This window comes from Mytilus galloprovincialis, chromosome 3, assembly GCF_965363235.1.
Source record: "Mytilus galloprovincialis chromosome 3, xbMytGall1.hap1.1, whole genome shotgun sequence".
NCBI lineage: Eukaryota > Metazoa > Mollusca > Bivalvia > Mytilida > Mytilidae > Mytilus > Mytilus galloprovincialis.
In genome coordinates this window covers 90,458,256-90,475,931 of record NC_134840.1, presented here as the reverse complement: position 1 = coordinate 90,475,931, position 17,676 = coordinate 90,458,256, and the positions used below count along the sequence as shown (strand labels likewise).

The window sequence follows — 17,676 nt, the reverse complement described above, 5'->3', positions numbered from 1 at the left end:
TCTACTCAAGCACTTTTTTATGAGAAAAAGTATTGATTTTTGAGTGGTATTTTCTGAATATGCTGACCAGTTACAATCATTTGTTGATTTATTGAGTGGTGTTTGCTTTACAATTTTGATTAGTGTGTGCAACAGTCAAGGAAGGGGGGTTACCAAGCTTTCAATAGAAATGCATCAGACCTTTTTATTCGGATATTTAAATAAATATCAACCTTACATTTGGGGTATTTTATCTCTGTTTGATCATTGTCTCATTGGCAATCATCATATCTTCTGAAATATTTTTGTATCTTAGGTATATGTTCAGTAACTGCTGACATGCTGTTGAAAATAGATATACTGTATAAGTTCAATGTCGCAAAAATTTTAACAATTTTGTATTAACTTTAGAAACAGGTGACGAGAGAGGTTTACCAAGCCTTCAACAGTTTCATGCAAAATACAAAACATTTGATATTTTTCTGGCATTTACCTATTGCTTTTCTTCTGAAACTTAAAATTGGTCCAGTCATGTTTACGAAAATATTAACAAAGAAAATTCTTCAGATGTGTTCTAGCTGCAGTATAAATTAAATTAAATGGGCATCCTAATGATTGTTTATATTTTTCATGGCTGAAGCCTACTATACAGTTTTAACTGGAGAGCATGATTTGACATACAAGATCATCTTTGTCTCCACCAGGACTCGAACCCTCTGTGTTACAAGGCAGTGTGTTAACCGACTTTCTTAGCTCAAACGCTTACAGCTGACTAAGTATCTAACTTGTTCTAAGGGAAGCAATCCCATCACACTGTATAGGTTTTTCTTTAATAGTTATCCCATAAGGACGCGGTGTGTCAGTGAAAGATCAACCCGATGGCCGGAGGCCAGAGGGTGATCTTACACTGACACACCAAGTCCGAATGGGATAACTATTTTACATCCCAGCTGTTTTAGATTAGACGAAAAACCATTTACAATTCATAAAATCTAGTTTAGAACGCCACACAACCATTATAATATACTTAATATATTACTATATGATGTATACCCTTTATGACCCCCTAACACGATGAGTAGATATCAAACAATGTCAACTCGCCCCGGTGGCCAATCGGCCCACACTATATCGCCACTTTATGAAAAAATCGCCCCACTCTTGTAATCGACTCGCACAACTTTAAAAAAAGTGTAAAATCAAATTGGACAATCAGTCTGACAACTCATTTATTTAACGAAAAGGGTTAAAACCCCACTGAATAAAGGTCTGCCAACTCGCCCCAGTTATAAAAATATCTTGCTTCCTTTAAGTATGTTAAATTTCTGATAGTTCGTATCCAGTCGTCCTGGTGAAGTGGTATGTGTCGTGGCTTGATATGCTAAAGGTCTCGAGTTCGAATCCCAGCATGTACACTGGATTTTTTCTACATGAATTTTGATAGATAGTCTACTCCGTATAATTAATTATAAGTTTTATACTGGATTTGACATTCCCGCCAAAATGTTACAGAACAAAGGAAAGCATGCATAACAAAGAAATTTAAACTGGGGTGATCTGATTGGGGTGATCCGGCTCAGATCACCCCTGTTAGAACAAAGGAGCTGGGATGTAATATTGTTGAAGGCTGTATAGCTGCCTATAATTGCTAACATCCACTTCATTTAAACTTTGGTGCATAGTTTTCTCATTGCAATCATACCACATCTCCTTCTTTTAAAATACTAAGTCTTATCTCCCCTGAATTTAGTAAGAAGACTTTTAAGCTTATTTAGCCCTTAGTTCTATTCATATTTAGGTTGAGTGAATATAATTGTAAATGATTTGTTTATACATGTAGGTAAGATTTTCACAGTGATGACAATAGCTCTAATCAACCTTTGTCTGGGAATCTAATTTTATTACTACTAGAACACAATTCAGTTTTAATATTTTTAATAACAATACTATAAATTAATTTATTTAATAAAACATGTATATCTATATATTATGCTTTCATAAACGAAGCTGAAAATGATGACCCTAATGATTTAAGGCTAACAATCCTCCTTCTGTGATGGAATCTATTTTTACCAGTTAAACACACAAAAAATGTCAAACAGGCAGAAAGCATCATCAGAATGTAACCAAAATTAAGTGAGGATTCTTCATTCTGAAAACAAATATAATTTTTAATTTATATTGAATGCATAACTTGTATAAACTAATGGTGTTACTGTTATGGTTCACTTTATGTCAGATTTCAAATTTGCTGTGATTTAATATAAATAAATGATAAATTGTACCACTTGTTTCTGGCATTATCTCCATCCAATACAACCAAGATTATAAATTTTGTAAAAAAAATCCAAAAATCCAAAATAAATGTTGTTGTGTGTTCACAGGAGATGTGAATTGTTAAGAATGCACTAAATAGGACATTATATGTCAATTAAATCTCCCGACAGTATTTAGATATACATAGGTATATACATAAGTATATCTAAATACTGTCAGGAGAATTTATATTATTATAAACATCAATTTTGCCATTTTTAATAGCATAATAAAAATATGAATCAGTGTTGTATGGTGGTCTTACATCTTTTTTTTTAAATTAAATGATTCTTATATGGAATGCTACTCAAAATTTTAAATGAGAAAGAAATGTAAAAAGTAATCTTAGACAAAAAAATGATTTTTCCAAATGTCTATCATAATCTGTTGATAAAAGATTTCATTTCACCCTTGCTTTCACTGTGTTTTTATCTAAAGAAGTGGCATTACTTACAAATTCTTCTGTTATATGTCTAACTTGGCTTGATTTCCAATCTATCATGTATCTGAGCAGTTGAACATATAATGGGTGAATTGTTTCTAAAACTTCCTGCAAATATAAATGTAAAACATATATATAATGAAATCTATATTTTTGATATTTTCAAATTATTCTCAATTTTGTTTGGCTGACATAAAAAATCAGATGCTAAACTGTAGCTTTTATGGTCCCATATACCTATTTTATAATGTGAAATATAGTCTGCGTAAAAAAAGTTCTGACTTATCAGACATGCATAATAAAGCAATTAAACTTAATTTGAGATATTTTCAAACTATTTTTTTCTGGTTAAAGGGAAGTAATACAGTTTCACCATGTGTCATGAATCTTTTGAAATGCACAAATGTATAATAATCATTATCATATTTCATTTTCAAGAGGGTTCTTGTATTTCTTTGTTTAATATTCTGGTATAAATATGACTGGATTTTGTATATGTTGAACTATTACATGTCTTATTTCACATGTGTATATTTGACAGAGTGTTTTTAAATAAAACATTGTTGTATTTCGCTTTCATTGAATATGAACTATGCATGCTTTATACCTAATCTCTATTTGAAAACACATCTATCTGTGGATATATCTTTTTTGAGTTACATATGTGCAATATCTTGTTTTTATTGGATTCATTATTTAATATTCAGTAATTTCTTTTTAAAACTGTATCAATTTATTTTGATTTCTCCTACTACAAAACTATCAAGAATAAATTGCTCAATGTTTAAAAGGTACAAACTATTTTGAAATTGGCTTTACAAACAGCTCAGATATAACAAAATATGGAAAATAATTTTGGTCACATTTAAATGGGCACTAGCTGTCACATTCATGTTCATTGATTCAAATTGGAATTTCTTATATTTGATTTTCAACAATGTAAAACATTTATCAAAATTATTAACAGTCTAAAATAAACAAGTTACAGAGCATGGGCTCAATAATTTGTAGCTTCATTTGTGTGTATTCTAGTCTAGACCTCATCTTATTAACTATCGAGTTGACCTCTGAAAACCTCTGATGGTCAAAAAAGGTATATAAACATAAATAAATATATATAGATTACCAGTAAGGGAACTCGTGCAATTTGATTTTTCTAGGTCTATTGAATTTCATATTATATATTAATAAATGGGGAATGTGTCATGGGACACAGATGATGCCTTCGCTGCATATGAAATTATATAGAGACATAACTCAACAAAAGTGACACTTCTTAAAGTTGAATTTAATCTGTGCCTTGTTGTAATAAGCATTGTGTATAAGTTTCATAACATTTGCTTGAGGCAAACTTTAGTAATAGAACAAAAACAAAAAAAATTGGTAATTTTTGAATTTGTAAAGAGGCATAACAGTAAAAGTGATGCCACTAAAATTCTATTGTTTGAGGTAATAAACATTGCAAATAAGTTTTATAACATTTATTTGAGGCATACTCAATTAAGAGAACAGATACTCAAAATTGAGCAATGTTTCCATTTTTAAAGGGGTATAACTTTAGAACAGTAAAAGTGGGTCGTCAAAATTCAAACTGATTTGTGTTTTGAGGTAATAAGCACTGTGTGTAAGTTTCATTACATTTGGTTAAAGAGAATGGAAACAAAAAAACTCAACAATTGTTCCATTTGTAAAGGGGCATACCTCTAGAATGGTGAATGTGACTCTACCCAAATTCAAACTTGATCTGTATATTGTGGTAATAAGCATTGTGAAAATTCAGCAATTTTTCCATTTGTAAAGGGGCATAACTCTAGAAAAGTAAAAGTGACGCTACCTGAATTCAAACTTGATCTGTATTTTGTGGTAAATAGCATGGTGTATAAGTTTCATAACATTTGGTTGAGGCAAACTAAAGTTAGAGAAAGGAAACCAATTATGAAATGTACATACGGAAGGACATTCAGACAGATAAGGGTAAAACCTAATGCCCCCTCTGCAGGGTCATAAAAAACATATGTTTATCATCGTTTTTAGATTTATCATCATTTTTATCTGTATAAGAATGATGTTTTGTCGATTGAATCAGTCAATCAAATGATATATCTTTGTTTCACTTTCAATGTTGATATTCTTTTCCTTTAAATGACTGATCACCTAGATTCTTTCGTTATCCATCTCTAGTTAAGGGGTTAAATTGAAGTTCACACATATACAGTTTCAATGACGTTGAATTATTCACTTGCAAGAGATTAATTAATCTTCAATGTTTCCTAGATTATTTGTCAAAATTGAACCATACTTGCTGCTAAAAGCAAATTATTATTTCACTCTTTCACTTTCATTGATGATTGAACAAAAAAAATCCTATTTTAGACTTTTTATATATCTTGAAGCTAGTGCCCCTTTAATATGCAGTTGGGTTAATATAGTTTATCAACAGGCTGAGGGTATTCCTATGAGCACAAATTGCATCCTTTTTAATAACAGAATTATTCCTTTATTGTTTTGAATTAAAAATGAATCACATTTTATTTCCAAACTCCTTCTATTAGTTGATTAATTTTTGTTTTGTGTTGATCTTCTTATGTGTCAAGTCCTTTTCAATTGATTTTTCTAGTTGATTCTAGGGGCCTCAGTGGCTGAGCGGTCTAAGTAGTTACTACTGTAATCACTAGCCAGTCAATACTGAGGTTGTGTGTTCGAATCTCACATGTGCGGGTGCACCTGATTCCAATCTTGATTAACTAGGATTGTGAGTTTCCTATAAATCAAAGGTCAGTGGTTTTCTCCAGGCACTCTGGCTTTCTCCACCAATAAATACTGGCCACCACAAAATAGCTTAAAAGCGGTGCTTAAAAGTGGCTTTAAAACACAAACAATCAAATCAAAATCTAGATGATTCTTATGTTTTACTACTACACCATTTCCCAGGTAAGGTGGCCGGTTTTGGGCCAACAATATGTTAAAGCCCTGTCACCTTCTGTATTGCCTGTCCAAAGTCAGGAGCCTGCACTGGTTGTTGTTTGTAACTGTATATCATACTTGTTGTTTGTTTGTTGTTTTGTACCTCAATTAAATCAGGCTGTTGGTTTTTCTTGTTGGTTTTCTAACTTGAATTGTTTCAGAATTTGTCATATTGAGGCCTTTTATAACCTGCTTTGTGATATATAAGGTTTTGCCAATTTGTAGATATTGTGACCTAACTTGGCTTGCTTCTATGTCAATTTGTCTCTTGTAAAAAAATTGTCTCATTGGCAATCATACCACATCTATATATATATTCATATTCATTTGATTTAACAGAACAAACCTTCAAATCTTCATTTGGTGGATTAAACAAATCAAAACAGCTGGTTCCTTTGTGATTTTGCCCCCAAAGTTCCACTGTGTACGAGAAAGGAATCTGTAAAATAAGAAAATAAATTTGGGAACTTTTTCATGTATAATTATTGCTTTTAAACAATAAATTGAAATCCTTTTCACAATGTATATTTCTTCACTATGTATACAACTGGTTCTAGTTTGATAATGAGAAATCATTGTACTTGAACTGACATAACCAATGATTGGGGCATGCTTGGGAATAGTGTATTCATTATCATATAATATCATAAATAGTAGGTGGTAAATTTGATATTATTAGAGTATAAACTTGCCTTTCTAACTCCAGCCATAAAATCAAATATAGTTCCATCCGCTGTGTAATCATTTAACTTATATGCTTGACCATATTTATATGTATACTTTGTACAATGAGATAGCTCCATAGCTAAATCTAACATATCATTGAGGTTATCAACTTGTCTTCCAATCTTCTTTGACTTTGTATCTATAAACATATAAAAATTATTAGACAATAAGTTACCAGAATAAACTTAATATCCATATAACAATAAGGAGATGTGATATGATTGCTAATAAGACAATTATTTACAAGAGTCCAACATTAATGTGTACATACAGGTACCATCCTAAAATACAAAAGTTATGCATGAATTTGTAATTTTTTAAACTTGCAAACACATTGTCATAATGTTTTTCTTCTAAATAATATTAAGAAATGTATCATTCTCTTGTGCTCTTTTCATGCATGTTTTTTTAACTTAAGCTCACAAAAACTAATTGTTCAAACAAATTAAAATTTTGCTTTTTCTCTGTCTTTCTGCCATGTCTACTATAGTTTTGAAGATAGTACTGTATGTAAACATACTTAAATCAGATAAAAATTATCAATTAACTGCATTAACCTCTGTTTAAGAGTCAATCCATTCTTTCACTCATATTGGCATTTTTGAAGATGTTGTATATACATTAAGTAATTGAAATGTTTAAACAACAGAAGAATTTGAAAATTTTTAGGAATTAATCCAAAATGAAAATATTTGTTCCCAGTCTTGCAAGAATGTAACTTTAAGGCATGTAATAAGGTCAAAAGTTACATTATATTTAATTTGTATATGTATTTATTTAATAACTTATTACTATAGGAATTAATCTACAACACAATTGATTGATGCACAGTGTGAATAATACTTCTTAGGATACTGTAAGAAAAAAACCCATTGTGTAATAAAAGACACATAGATATTGTCTTCTTATGAAAAAGGGGGCAATTCAATGTATAGTTTGCACCGATTATTACTCACCTGCAAAAGGAATGTAAATATGTTTAATACCAGAATGAAAAGACATAAACAGATCAAATTTAATCTTTTCTGTCAGATCTGTAAATGCTAGAGATTCAGGCTCTGAAATTAAAAAACAAAACAAATTAAGTCCAATTGATCAAACAAATAATTTGATAACACAAAAAGAGATCAAATAAAATTGATAATAATTATTTAAAGGATGAGCACTCACTCCACTGAAAAAAAAAATGCTTTCAATATAAATTGTGAACTTACATTTTATTGTATAATGAAGCTGAACATATTAAAAAGGCATCATTTTGAATTTGAGTTATTTGCCTTTGTCTATAATTGTAGAAAGAACAGATAGATTCTTAGGCTATTCATGATTTTCTGCAACTTATGTATTTTTTTGTTAAAATTAATGGGGAATGTGTCTTTTATCCCCCTGCTTGCATATAACATGATAAAGGGACATAACTCAAAAAGTTAAAGTAATGCTACCCAAATTCATACATTTTTGTACTTGATCTGAGTTTTGTAGTAATAAAAATTGTATATACATGGTATAAGATCCATAACATTTGGTTGAGGCAAACTCAAATTAGAAAACAGAAAAACAAAAAATCAGCAATTTTTCCCTTTGTAAAAGCTAAAGGAATGTAACTCCAAAATGGTAAAAGTGACACTACCAACATTCAAACTTGATCAGTGTTTTGTGATAATAATTACTGTGTATAAGTAAGACTCATTATATTTGGTTTAGGCAAACTTAAATTAGAAAATGGAAACCGAAAATTCAACAATTTTTCCATTTGTAAAAGGGACTATATTTCTAGAAAAGTAAAAATGATGCAACCAAACTTGATCTGGGTTTTGTGGTATTACAGCATTGTGTATAAGATTCATAACATTTGGTAGAGGCAAACTAACATCAGAGAAGGAAAACTGTAAGGACGCCCAAGGGTAAAACTTAATACCACCTCCACTATAGCAGGGACATATAAAAATATGTCAGTTTATTAACAAGTATGGTCCAACATGTATTCATACACATAATTTTGTATCCAAGTATAAATTTTGGAAATAAAATAAATTACTTGTATAGGATAATAACACATTTCCAAAATAAAAATAATTTTCTTGGTACAATTACATGTTACAATGTATTACCATTTAACAATTTCAACCCGTGATTTTTACTACTACCATGACCAATAAATACTGAAGCTTCCATGTAACAATCTATACCTAATACACTGTACTGTGCTGTGTGATCATATTACATTTTGTACCTGAAAATTTATGTAGACCTCTGTATTCTTCATCTTTAGGATCTGATGAACTTCCTTTCCTTCCATACTCCCAGTCAAAGTTTCTATCCAGATCTACGCCAGTTTCAGTTCCTCTCCAGCAATAATTATTTGTAGATTCTATATATAGCCTTCCATCAGGGTTAGCTACAGATATTATATAAATATCTATATGAGATAAAACATAACGTGAAAATTGCTCCTCAAAACTTCCATGTGGAAATGTAAGTCCTTTGGTTAAATTTTTCAATAGATATAACAAGCTTTCAGTTGGTAAAAATTCCCTTGCATGAACACCATAAGAGAATAAAATTTTAAGTCTGGAATTCTCTGTATATTTTGAGATTTGGGTATTGAAACTCCCTGTGAAGTTTGTTATATGGAGAACTAGTTGTGAAACTTTGTTTCTTGATTCATATTCTTTCTCAATTCTCATAAAGTTTGGATTTCTTTTAACAATCTGAGTTATCTCCCTGTGTAACATAGAATAATTATGATATACACTATAATCTGGAATGTACTTTTCTCTCTGTGCTTTCACATCAATAGTAGAACAAAAGTCCAGGAAAAACAATATCACAGACACAAAACAAAACAGTTCAGACTTAGTAATAAATGTGTACATGACATCAGCTTTTGGTGGGCAAATCTTCAGGAATAACGGAAATTTCATCTTGTACTCTCACAATATGCAGAATTTAATGACTGAAAACAGAAACAACATACAATAATTAAACATTCATTTATAAAGTTTTAAGTATAATAACATGTTACATCAACATCACATTTGTCATAGTCAGGAATTCAGTTTTTCATTGTTTGAATCACAGTGAACCTTTTTATACTACCAAACATGTACTCTTGTCAGTTTCCATCTGACCTATTAATTCACAATAGAGATTACATTGTTAAGTTGTAGTCTCCTTCTGATTGGTTTAAGGAAAGTTTTACCTGATAATTCAGAACTAAAATATCAACAACTTTTAATCTTTAAAAATTTTGTTTTATAAACTCAGGTTTTCTTTCTTTTCAAAACAAACAAACACTGAAAGTTGCTAAGCTGCTAAGAGAACAAAACTAGTCTAAAAAATAAATAAATAAATGGAGAATGTCTCCCCATGGACTCAGATGATGCCCCAGCTTGCATACAATATTATAAAGGGACATAACTCAAGAAGTGATGCTACCAAAATTTGTACTTGATCTTAGTTTTGTGGTAATAAGTATTGTGTATAGGTTTCATAATGTTTGGTTGGGGCAAACTAATTAAGTTACAGAACAAAAACATAAAAAGGGGCAATGATGAAATGGTTAATGTGACGCCACCAAAATTCAACCTTGATCTGTGTTTTGTGGTAATATTCATTGTGTATAAGTTTCATAACATTTGGTAGAGGCAAACTCAAGTTAGAGAATGGAAACCAATTTTGGAACATATGGCATGTACATAAGTACACAAGAGTGCACACGCTGAAATGTCTCGCCTTCTATACTAATCATTGATATTATGTTGATAGTCCTAAGTATAAAGCTAAGCTTTATTACAACTGTCACATAAACTTAACATTAACCAAGATAACTAAACAAAGACCAAAGAACCTTGAAAATGAGGTCAAGGTCAGATGAACCATGCCAGGCAGACAAGTACAGCTAACAATGCTTCTATACAACATATATAGTTGACCCATTACTGATAGTTTAAGAAAAATAGACCAAAACACAAAAACTTAACACTGTGCAATGAACCGTGAAAATGAGGTCATGGTCAAATAAACCTGCGCGACTGACATAAAGATCATAAAATATTTCCATACACCAAATATAGTTGACCTATGGCATATAGTATTAGATAAAAAGACCAAAACTCAAAAACTTAACTTTGACCACTGAACCATAAAAATGAGGTCAAGGTCACATGACATCTGCCCGCTAGACACGTATAGCTTACAATCATTCCATACAACAAATATAGTAGACCTATTGCATATAGTATGAGAAAAACAGACCAAAACACAAAAATTTAACTATTACCACTGATCCATGAAAATGAGGTCAAGGTCAGATGACACCTGCCAGTTGGACATGTACACCTTACAGTCCTTCCATAGACTGAATATGCTAGCCCTATTGCTTATAATATCTGAGATATGGACTTGACCACCAAAACTTAACCTTGTTCACTGATCCATGAAATTAGGTTGAGGTCAAGTGAAAACTGTCTGACAGACATGAGGACCTTGCAAGGTACGCACATATCAAATATAGTTATCCTATTACTTATAATAAGAGAGAATTCAACATTACAAAAAATTTGAACTTTTTTTTCAAGTAGTCACTGAACCATGAAAATGAGGTCAAGGTTATTGGACATGTGACTGACAGAAAGTTCGTAACATGAAGTATCTATATACAAAGTATGAAGCATCCAGGTCTTCCACCTTCTAAAATATAAAGCTTTTAAGAAGTGAGCTAACACCGCCGCCGCCGGATCACTATCCCTATGTCGAGCTTTCTGCAACAAAAGTTGCAGGCTCGACAAAAAGTACAGTCAGATAGACAGATAATGGTAAAACTTAATGCCCCCTCTGCTACGGCAGAGGCATAAAAAAAACTCTTGATATATACAACTTTAGAGCTAAGACTAATATAAATACATATAACTAAACATTGTTATTTCACTGATGCCATCCAAGCCAAATATATAACTACAAATGTGTTTAAAGCATGAGTTGTCTGTTGTTTAGGGTTTCTCTCTTTTTGTATGTATCTGAATATACATCATGTATATGTAACATGATTCATGTACATGTTCCTGCACTTGTAATGCCTAATGGTACTAATTAGTAGCCTTTCTTTTGTCAAGTTTTTACCAATTATATTGAATATCAGTCTTTCAATTATTTCACTGATTGTTGCTCAATTTCCGGTGTCAAATACTTCATACATATAAAAGATCTATTGAGAAATAATATGTCAACAGTTCAAAAATGTATGTTGGATATGGAAAGAACTGTTGCCTTGAAACAGACACCTCAGAGAGTTTATGTAATTATATAAGGACTCTGCAATACTGTAAAAGCAGAAATTCTCGTGGAGGATTTAATTTTGTTTATTTCGTGGGAACAATACATAAATGAAATAAACACCCATCCACCCCAAAAAAACTTAACCTACATATATATACTAAAAGTTCCATTTACTGGAAATAACGAAATTAAATCCCCATGAAATCTTTTATAGAGACAAAACCATGAAATTTTAACCCCATGAAAATTAATGTTTCTACAGTTTTTGTTGCGTTTTTTTCATTGTTGTATAAATCAGGCTGTTTGTTTTCTCATTGTTGAAGTTGGTATAGTGATCTGTAAATGTTCCCATCTTGGTCCTTATATAGATATATATAAGAAGATATGATTATAAGTGACAATGAGACAATTCTCCATCCAAGTCACAATTTGTAATAGTAAACCAATATAGGTCAGTGTACGGTCTTCAACATGGAGCCTTAGCTCACACTGAACAGCAACCTATAAAGGGCCCCAAAAATGACTAGTGTATGTAAAACCATTCAAACAGGAAAACCAACTGTCTAATCTACATAAAAAAAAACAAGAAACTAGAACCACATCAACAAACGGCAATGATGCAGCAATTGTTATTGTACATTTATAATTATATTTGATAGCTTTCTATTATTTTAAACTGTGTTCAAGAAAAAATCATATCATATAATTCTTGAAACAAATCCCTGTCGAGTTATGTCCTTCACCAGAAAAGTTTGTCAATTTTGTGCATCTTTTTTTATGTCATTTACTAGATAGAGGGGGTTGCCTTTCCCCTGCTCTTTTTTAAAAAAAACATCAAGCGTCCTTGTGATCATCATTATGCAGGAAAAAGTTGAAATAAAACAAATATTTTCAAAAATGAGGGCACATCTTCAATTTGAACTGAAGACAACTACTTTGCATGTAAAGTGTTATAGTAGGCTCAGATCAGAATACCAAAAGGAGTGAAGCAGTTATTAGACCGGTTCTCAATTTATTTTTACATTATTATTTGTAATTATGCGATTGGAAAGTTTAAAATAGAGTGAATTATTTTTTACAGGATATATGAAAATAACTAGTACATGTAGCAGTGAGATGTTTTTAGAGAGGATTTTCAATTTTAACCATTCAAATGAGAAATTCTACTAGTTACATAATCACATAAACAAAGCAGAATCGCTAAAATTCTAGTGATGAAAATATGGGAAATTTAAAAAAAAAAATAGTGGTATATGAGGGGGAGGACAGGGGGGTACCCTTCTCCCTTCTCCCACCCCTCTTCTCCTACCCCCGTTCTCCTTTCTCCCATTAGAATAAAACATCTCCTTTTGAGATATTTTTTCTTGAAATATTAAGATCATTTTTTAAAAGGAGAGATATTTTATTTTTTCTCCTTTCTCCAACTTTTTCTCCTTTCTCCCAGCCTTCCTCTCATTTCTCCTATCCCCTTTCTCCCTGTCTCCCTTACCCCTGTCCTCCCCTTCATATATTATAGTCTTGAATTTTCATGATAAAAATATGAAAAAATAAATAAGCCTTGTAAATAAAGTGGTATCAGAGACCAAGGACGTATATAGGTTAGGGCATCTTCACCTCAAGAAGTAGTTTATCTGACAAAGGTGAAATTTACAGTACAGGTTACAGGTTGGAAAGAAACCTAAAATAGCCTCTGAAGTGACAGGTGATCACAGGTAACATTTGGAACTGGAAGTTGTAATTTGTGTTGCAACAGAACTTACACATGTTACAGTAACATAATAATTTATCGAACAATGTAAATCATATCAGTAAAGTCCCTAACATTGCATATATATAAATGCATCATGGGTAATTCTAAACAATTATGGCCATATTCAGTATATAATTTTACATGCCATGGTACATGTACCTGGACGTATACAGTTTCCACGCACATGTAACTGTGGCAAATTTGTTTGTTTTGTTGACATTTTGTTTTCGTATGTTGGTGTGATTAAATGGATACTTTCATACTCGTGTTCTATAAAGTCATGTCAATACCTTTTCAATTTATATGTTTCACACAATGTGTATTGACTAATTTTCTTCCATTATATACATAGATGCGAAATACACATTTAGCCTTTACCAGGGAAAGGTAACTCCGAATGACTTTTCCTTTGAAGCAATTATTTCTATCAACAAATTTGTATGGTCTGCCTACAACAAACTTTTTTTAAAGGGGACTTTTGCAGTTTCTCATTTTAGGTAAAGAAATGTTTGTCTTCGTCAATTTCGGGCTGAAGCAGTAAACAATAGGGTTATGGATCTCTGTAAATAATGCAATGTGCAAATTTCGAGAGTAGAATGTTATTCATGTGTGAGATTCTTAATCTTAATTCAGAAAATTATGTGTTTTAAAATATACGACTGTATTTTACAAAAGCAGAATACATTTTGTTGAATTAATATTTTTTTGTCAACTCTGCTATATAAGGGGAGGTAACTAATATAAAGTACTTAATTGATTGAATCATACATATATACATCCTTTCTTAGTAAAAAAAATCCTTATGGGGTCAACTGACCATTTTGGTTGTGTTTGACTTATTGGTGGATCTTACTTTGCTGAGTATTATTGCTGTTTATAGTTTATCTCTATCTATTGTAATATTCAAGATATTAACCAAAAAATGCAAAATTTCCTTAAAATTACCAATTCAGGGACATCAACCCAACAAAAAGTTGTCTGATATGTCTGCAAATTTCATGGCAGATGGGATTTGACCTGATGAACATTTGGTTTGTGTCAGATTTGGTCTAAATGTTTTAGTTTCAGAGATATAAGCCAAAAACTGTGTTTTACCCCCCCCCCCCCCAATCTTCTATTTTCAGCCATGGCAGCCATCTTGGTTGATGGGCTAGGTATCAGATACATTTTTTGAACAAGATACCCTAATGATGATTTAGGCCAAGTTTGGTTTAATTTTGCTCAGTAATTTCAGATAAGTTTCTCCTAGTTATAACACTAAATCATATATTATAAACTTAAGGTGTTCTCCACTTACAAAGCATTTGAAATTTTAAATCTTAATAAGGACCTTTGATTTTTCCTCTTACTGTATGTTCACATATTTGGTTCTTTTGCAGATCTATTGAGAACAATTTTGTTGGAATGTAAGCACATACTTGCAGTAAAATGACTATGCTTTTGAGACGAGGATGGTTTAAGTTTAGGTCATACCAAAGTCAAATTTTTCTGGAATTAAGATTTGCAAGTAATGGAAAACCAAACCATAAACTGGGGAGACCTCAAATTCTGATCAAAGACGCCTTCCATCAAGGTCATCTCTTTCTCCAGGACAGCGTCTGAATTCATTGTTACCAGAACAGTTTCAAGTTGATGAACAACAAAAGACAACCGATAAGTCTGACAATAAAAATAAAGTAGAATACACAACAAAGAAAAGAACAGTGAAGAAGTACTCAGCATATGATAGAGTTAAAGATCAGCTGTCTACATATACAAATGACGATGAACCTGAATCATGACAAATTGAAGTATTAGAATTTAGGTATGCATGTATTAAGTTTAAATAAATTATTGTAAACATTGAAAATTAAAAATATGGGTGGCTGCGTAAAAAAAAATGTGTCGTCCAACCTTCCTCCCAAACCACCACATATTTTTTTCCTGCAATATCAGTATGTTGAAAATAATCATAACGAAAAACTAGAGGCTCTAAAGAGCCTGTGTCGCTCACCTTGGTCTATGTGAATACTAAACAAAGGACACAGATGGATTCAAGACAAAATTGTGGTTTGGTGATGGTGATGTGTTTGTAGATCTTACTTTACTGAACATTCTTGCTGCTTACAATTATCTCTATCTACAATGAACTTGACCCAGTAGTTACAGTGCCAGTGGAAAATGTTAGTAAAATTTTACAAATTTTGTGAAAATTGTTAAAACAAGAGTGCACACGCTGAAATGTCTCGCCTTCTTTACTAATCATTGATATTATGTTGATAGACCTAAATATAAAGCTTTATTACGACTGTCACATAAACTGAACATTAACCAAGAAAACAAAACATTGATCAATGAACCATGAAAATGAGGTCAAGGTCAGATGAACCATGCCAGGCAGACATGTACAGCTAACAATTCTTCAATACAACAAATATAGTTGACTTATTGCTTATAAATTAAGAAAAACAGACCAAAACACAAACACTTAACACTTAGCAATGGACCGTGAAAATGAGGTCACGGTCAAATAAAACCTGCGTAACAGACATAAAGATCATAAAATATTTCCTTACACCAAATATAGTTTACCTAATGCATTAAGTATTCATACCTGCCAACTGTCACTATTTGGGGGGGGGGGGGGGGGGATTTCCCCCATGGAGGCTCCCAAATTGAAATTTTGAAAGAGCAATTTTGTTCACAATTTTAAACAAAACAATTAATTTTTCAATGAATTTAGGCTTATAAAAGTATGAAGAAGCCAAAAAACAACATTAAAATGAATTTGCAGGCCCCCTTGAAGATTTTTTTGGGACTATGACAGCCATCTTGCATGCAAAACCCCCATGGGCATTTTGAAAAGTTGGCAGGTATGAAAGTATTTGAAAAATAGACCAAAACTCAGAAACTTAACTTTGACCACTGAACCATGAAAATGAGGTCAAGGTCAGATGACACCTGTCAGTTAGACATGTACACCTTACAATCATTCCATACACCAAATATAGAAGACCTATTGCATAAAGTATAAGAAAAACAGACCAAAACACAAAAACTTAACTATAACCACTGAACCATGAAAATGAGGTCAAGGTCAAATGACACCTGCCAGTTGGACATGTACACCTTACAGTCCTTCCATACACCGAATATACTAGCCCTATTGCTTATAGTATCTGAGATATGGACTTGACCACCAAAACTTAACCTTGTTCACTGATCCATGAAATGAGGTCGAGGTCAAGTGAAAACTGTCTGACGGGCATGAGGACCTTGCAAGGTACGCACATACCAAATATAGTTATCCAATTACTTATAATAAGAGAGAAATTAACATTACAAAAAATATGAACTTTTTTTCAAGTAGTCACTGAACCATGAAAATGAGGTCAAGGACATTGGACATGTGACTGACGGAAAGTTCGTAACATGAGGCATCTATATACAAAGTATGAAGCATACAGGTCTTCTAACTTCTAAAATATAAAGCTTTTAAGAAGTTAGCTAACGCCGCCGCCGCCACCGGATTACTATCCCTATGTTGAGCTTTCTGCAACAAAAGTTGCAGGCTCGACAAAAATGACTATATAAAGGGCAATAACTCCTTAGGGGTCAATTGACCATTTTGGTCAGGTTGACTTCTTTTTAGGTCTTACTTTGCTGTTTACAGTTTATCTCTATCTATAATAATATTCAAGATAATAACCAAAAACAGAAAAATTTCCTTAAAATTATCAATTCAGGGGCAGCAACCCAACAACGGGTTGTTCGATTCGTCTGAAAATTTCAGGTCAGATAGATCTTGACCTGATGAACAATTTTACCCCATGTCAGATTTGCTCTAAATGCTTTGGGTTTTGAGTTATAAGCCAAAAAACCCATTTTACCCCTATGTTCTATTTTTAGCCGTGGCAGCCATCTTGGTTGGTTGGCAGGGTCACGCCACACATATTTTAAACTAGATACCCCAATGATGATTGTGGCCAAGTTTGGATTAATTTGTCCCAGTAGTTTCAGAGGAGAAGATTTTTGTAAAAGATAACTAAGTTTTACGAAAAATGGTTAAAAATGGACTAAAAAGGGCAACAACTCCTAAAGGGGTCAACTGACCATTTCGGTCACATTGACTTATTTGTAAATCTTACTTTGCTAAACATTATTGCTGTTTACAGTTTATCTCTATCTATAATAATATTCAAGATAATAACCAAAAACAGCAAAATTTCCGTAAAATTATCAA

At 32.0% G+C, this 17,676-nt stretch overlaps 1 protein-coding gene across 6 annotated transcripts; it reads right to left on the bottom strand.

Annotated features, from left to right (window-relative positions):
* Nucleotides 1-1,897: 1,897 nt before the first annotated feature.
* LOC143069328 (carboxypeptidase T-like) lies at nucleotides 1,898-13,874 on the bottom strand. Of its 6 annotated transcripts, none has more exons than XM_076243904.1 (7): nucleotides 13,745-13,874; nucleotides 8,661-9,383; nucleotides 7,384-7,485; nucleotides 6,394-6,566; nucleotides 6,048-6,140; nucleotides 2,750-2,845; nucleotides 1,898-2,131 (listed from the first exon to the last, which is right to left on the bottom strand). In XM_076243904.1, the coding sequence occupies exons 2-7, from the start codon at nucleotides 9,349-9,351 to the stop codon at nucleotides 1,967-1,969; spliced, it is 1,320 nt and encodes a 439-aa protein (XP_076100019.1). In that variant the 5' UTR covers nucleotides 9,352-9,383; nucleotides 13,745-13,874; the 3' UTR covers nucleotides 1,898-1,966. The 6 variants fall into 6 exon arrangements, with proteins under 6 accessions (XP_076100019.1, XP_076100020.1, XP_076100023.1 ...); XM_076243905.1 differs by lacking the exon at nucleotides 13,745-13,874 and adding an exon at nucleotides 13,614-13,701; XM_076243908.1 differs by lacking the exon at nucleotides 13,745-13,874 and adding an exon at nucleotides 13,600-13,678.
* Nucleotides 13,875-17,676: the final 3,802 nt, after the last annotated feature.